Here is a 5,055-nt window from a genome sequence, read left to right as displayed (position 1 = left end):
CTATTATTATTTCTAATGATTTCTCCATCGTCAGTCCTTTTTTCTGTTCTGTCAACATGTACAGTAATGGGAAATCCAGACTCTTGACCATTTTGCGTTAGCCGTTAGCTTCTCCAGCAGATCACATGGTCACGTGGTTTCTGAGCTGCAGCTGTTATATATATCTCCTTGAGTTAACAAGTGTGGTTTAGACATTTTCTCATTTTCTGAGTCATGCTTGGCTGTGCTCTGACCGCAGCAAACTGTRGACTTCAAGGATTGTCTGGTAGCAACAGAGGTGACCCTCTTGTTGAGAAATACAGTAACTTGTGGAACTCCCGATGAGTGAAGTCAGCTGAACCCACTTAGCTTACAGCTAATGTGTAAAGAAGTTACACATGAAACTACAGGATACTGAGATACATCTATAAATAAACCAGTCAGGAGGCTTTCTGAAGCTGTTAAAAGAGCTGAAAGTAGCTGAACAGTAGCTAAAAGCAACACAAGACAAAACAAAACAARTATACTAAAGCAGACTTCAAAAAGAATGTTTTTAAAGGATTTGAGGAGAAAACGTTTTAGTTTTAATAAATTATAATAATAACAACAACAACAACAACAACAACAACAACAACAACAACAACAACAACAACAACAACAAGTTCAAGTGTTTCTGACAAAGGAAAACGAGTGGCAGAACCCAGCCGACCCATGAAAGGTTCTGCAGGGACCTGTACCTGGAAGGCGTTACTGGCGAAGCCCAGGCCCAGTTGTCTGCAGACCACCATGGCCTCCATGGTCCCCCAGCCCTCACTGCACACCGTCCCCCACACCAAAGACCCATTGCGCTCCACCAGAACCTCCACTCGGCCTTCGTACGGACTGCGACCTCCGCTCAGACGCAGCTGTGGGAAACACAAACATCCCTTTATTTTTACTTCCTGGATGAACAGATGTGAGACACCAGGTGCTGCTCAGCACTTTCTGAAAGTTTCAGTAACATCTGGGTCATAAAATATTTAGCTATTTTAGTGTTTGTCAGCTCAGGTTGCTGCAGCCATCTTGAAATAGGCTGATTTGGTCAAATTGTTCACTTTTACACAGAAACATAAAAACTCAGTTTGTTTCTCTGACAGGAGGAACGCTGCAGTTATTGGACATGGACACTCCTAACTGTGATCTAATCTTCTGCTCCTGTTCCACACCATACAGTGTTTCTGAGCGAGGAGCCATTCATCTGCATCTGCACAGCTGGGTTTTTTTTAATCATAGCCATCTTTTGTTTTACAGCTTGTGAATAATTTTACAACAAGCTAGTTTATTAGCGTGCCAGCTTAAAACTTGTTTTAATTTTCAGTCTGGAGTGACGTCGCCAAGAATTCCAGCCTCATATTAAGCTTTAAAATAAAACTGAACATTATATAAAGGGGTTCCCTGTGACTGCAGCAGCCTGCAGAGGAAACAGGTCAATAAAAATAAATTAATTAAAAAGATTGTTTTGAGAGGAGCCTGTTGAGATGCCTCCTGGACGCCTCCCTGGTGACGTGTTCTGGGCACGTCCCACTGGGAGGAGACCCAGAGGAAGACCCAGGACACGCTGGAGGGACTATATTTCTCAGCTGGCCTGGGAACACCTTGGGATTCTCCCAGAGGAGTTGGTCCAAGTGGCTGGAGAGAGGGAAGTCTGGGTTTTTCTGCTTAGACTGCTGCCCCYGAGACCCGACCCCAGATAAAAGAAAGAAAACAGATGAACAGATTGTTTCTAGAAACAAACCTGTTGGAAAGCTTTGATTTACAGGTAAACTGTTTTTTCATGTACATGGCTCAGTGGAAGTATTTTTATATAAATCTCACTGTATTTTCATGTTTGTAACGCAGCCTGTGAGCAGGACTCATGTTGGCACACAGGATGTTTTATATGAAGCTGTGCAAGAGGTGAGGTAGTCCTGAATCACACAGAGCTTTGGCCTCTGTAAGACAATGAGACACCAGATCAGCACATTTCCACAGAGGTTCCTAAACTGTTCTTCACCGCAGTTTTACTGTCAGCTGCTACCAGAAGCAGAGCAGTCATTGATCTGCTCATATCTGGGTGTTTTTCTCTTTATCATTAAAACACAAGAAGCATCAGACAGAAACCTTCAGCTAATCGAGCTCTGCTCATCCCTCCTCTGAACTTTCACGTCTCTCACTGTGGCTGCGGCGGCCATGTTGGATTAAAACTCAGGTTCAATTCTAGAGGTCTATGGCTGTGTCCAAAACAACAGGCTGGGTCCTCCGGAGGACCCAGACTACCCTGTCAAGGCGGGCCGGGTCCTTGGTAGACCAGGAAGACCGGAAATAAAAGAGGCTGTGAATTTGGACGGTCTAGCCTCCCCTCCTTACCCCGGTGTACGTCGTGTCACCTAACAACCAAGACAACGCTAAACAGAAACAAAAATAGATCAACATTAGAAAAATATCAAAATATTAGCATTATTAATATCACAAAACAATAAAATTAACTTAAAGGTAACATTTGAAGAACTAATTGACCTGCTGTAGGTTCATGTTTATTTCACATTTTTTAAGACAAAAATAATATTTAAAAAAAACGTTTATACAAATGATAAAAGTATTAAAATTACAACCACTAAATTTTTTTAATTTTTATATCGCCATATTTTTATTTAAAACGTATTCTTTTGTCTCGCTTCGTCCGCCATTACTAGCATAAAAAAATCTTCGGTCGGGCCGCAATGCATTATGGGATATGCTGGGCCGGGAAGGATCCATCAGACCTGTCCTTCAAATGGAGGCAAAGGAAGGACGCATTTGTCGGCCGCATCGGAGGAGTCCTCGGTTTTAGACGGCCTTCGTCGCGGCGCTGTGACGTATGCGGCCGACGAATTCGACCTTCGGAGGACCCGGCCTGCCGTTTTGGACACAGCCTATAAAGTACTTGAAAAGTATAAGTAAAAGTAAAAAGCATTAATAATTTGGCACTTGTAACTGCATTTTAACATTTCACTGCAACAAAAGTTTCTTCAGCTAAGTTGCTAAACTTTCAACATTTTCTGGGGTTTTGTCGGCCGGGTGTGTAGGCCGGCAGCTAACTGGGACAGCCTACGGCGCGGGGCAGTGACGTAAGCAGCAGATAACTGCGGCCGACGACAGCTGCAACCCATGAATTCAGACACAGCTTCAGTTATGAAATATGGCGGGCGACTTCAAGGATTGTTTTGTTTTTATTTGAAGTAGTTTGTCTGTTTCTTGCTGTTTTACTATGTTTTGCTATGATTGTTTATTAGTTTGGTATTGAACATGTAAATGTTGAAGTTTCTCCTGAACACCACCAGCAGTACTGAGCAGTACTGAGCAGTACGAGCAGTACTTGTACCACACTTGGAGAACCCTGACAGCAGAGACTGACCCGGTCCTTGAAGCCCATGGCGGGGACGTTACATCTGACGGCGGCATCCTCCTCATGGCTGCAGTCCACAACCTCCTTGTTGAAGGAACACTCAGTTATGGACTTCTCAAAGCCTGAGCACTTTACTTCATTCATGTGAACAGGTCCCATACCTGAAAACACACAAACATCAAGACTGCTGAAACAGGAAGGAAAGTACAACTTTACATGGTTAATATCATGAGGATGTTTAGAACTGGAACTCAAAACTGTTTTTTTAATGTTCTCTCTGAAWCTTTAGCCTCTCTTTGTGCACGTTCAGCCCATACCTCAGCTGGTGGACGGTGTGGTRGACTAACCATGTGTCCACTGGTAAAGGCTGCCACAAGAGGGCGCTGCTGCTGCTCTCAACATTTCTCTGACAGTTTCTCCAGGAGAAGAATAAACTTCTATGGTTGTGTTGTTTATCTCAGTCAAACCGTCCACAAAGTTAACCTGTTAAATTCCAGTGAGGAATTTAAAAGGAGTAAACTCACTCCTGCACTTTAACAGAAAGGTCCTRGGCTGGGATTAGATCCAACAACCTTTGTGCTGCTGAGAGACAACAGCTCTACACAATTTGCCACTGTGCTGCCAAACTCAGATTTGTAATGTTTTCATTTATAAATGTTAATACAGGATTCATATAAGCTCTTTAGAAACTGCATCCTGGTGTTGAGGACATTTGTTTTAAACAGGTTCTCTTTATTCAGAGGGACTAGATTTGATGTTTTAGTTTTAATTTTAAGTAAAATATATATTTTTAACTCCTCATATCTCAAAAATATTGATTTTATATAAATAAGGTTATACTAATCGTAAATTTAGAGGAGAAATTAAAAATGAGCACAAATCAACACAAGAGGATAAAACTGGTCCGTACCAAACTGAAAGCCCCTGTAGACCTGTCTGCTCTGTGTGGTACCACCAGCAGCAGAGAGAACTGGAGACTTTAAAGTGGACATAYGATGCTTTTAAATCCTTCAGTTAGGTCTGTATAAAGTTTAACTTGCAATGCTTTGGTCTGAATTCCTCCTTACTGTAACTCCACAAGCTTTTCTGAGGTGTGTCTCAGGTCAACTCGTTTTGAAGCTGTCTCTTTAAATCCAAATGAGGGGCTTCACAACCCGCCACCCCCAGCTTCCAGACTGTCTCATTCTAGTTTTAGAGAGGGGTTTACGACTATATAGCTGCGCAGAAACATTTTATTTACAAATGAATGAAAAGATGTCAACACTTGTCCATCCAGCCTTACATGTTGGAGCCAGAGTTTGACCCAGAGCCTGACTCAAGCTTGGGTTAAACTTCAGTAAGACCTGAGACAGCTGGTTGGAAATTGCGTAATTTTGGACGTCTTTTTCCTGATCGAGTACAAACGAGCTGAAGACGAGGCAAACTATAAATGATCATGTAAATGATTATAGACCCTCCCTCTGCCCTCCCACAGCTCATATAAGTACATAAACAGCAGTAAAGATGGCTGGATATTATGGTTTTTATTTATTTATTTTTTATTTTTTTATCACTCAATGATCAGTGTCGTGGTGGGTGAAGAAGAGCCCACATTGGAGAAACTTATTATTTTCTTTTTAACGGCAGGGATGGAAAATAAGCCGTGAAAATCTGAAAATCAGCTGCATGCTCAC

At 42.2% G+C, this 5,055-nt stretch overlaps 1 protein-coding gene across 1 annotated transcript in view; it reads right to left on the bottom strand.

The window, feature by feature from the left end:
• The window catches only part of loxl2b (lysyl oxidase-like 2b), a gene marked incomplete in the record, with an annotated part of 63,346 nt that overhangs the window by 9,047 nt on the left and 49,244 nt on the right, over nucleotides 1-5,055 (bottom strand). The window contains 2 exon segments of the mRNA XM_014027482.1: nucleotides 717-884; nucleotides 3,392-3,543. Of these exon segments, the coding sequence (XP_013882936.1) occupies nucleotides 717-884; nucleotides 3,392-3,543 (320 nt within the window).

Source organism: Austrofundulus limnaeus, unplaced genomic scaffold (genome assembly GCF_001266775.1).
Source record: "Austrofundulus limnaeus strain Quisiro unplaced genomic scaffold, Austrofundulus_limnaeus-1.0 Scaffold652, whole genome shotgun sequence".
Taxonomy (NCBI): Eukaryota; Metazoa; Chordata; class Actinopteri; order Cyprinodontiformes; family Rivulidae; genus Austrofundulus; species Austrofundulus limnaeus.
The sequence above is the reverse complement of the archived record's forward strand: the minus strand, read 5'-3'. Positions and strand labels throughout refer to the sequence as shown.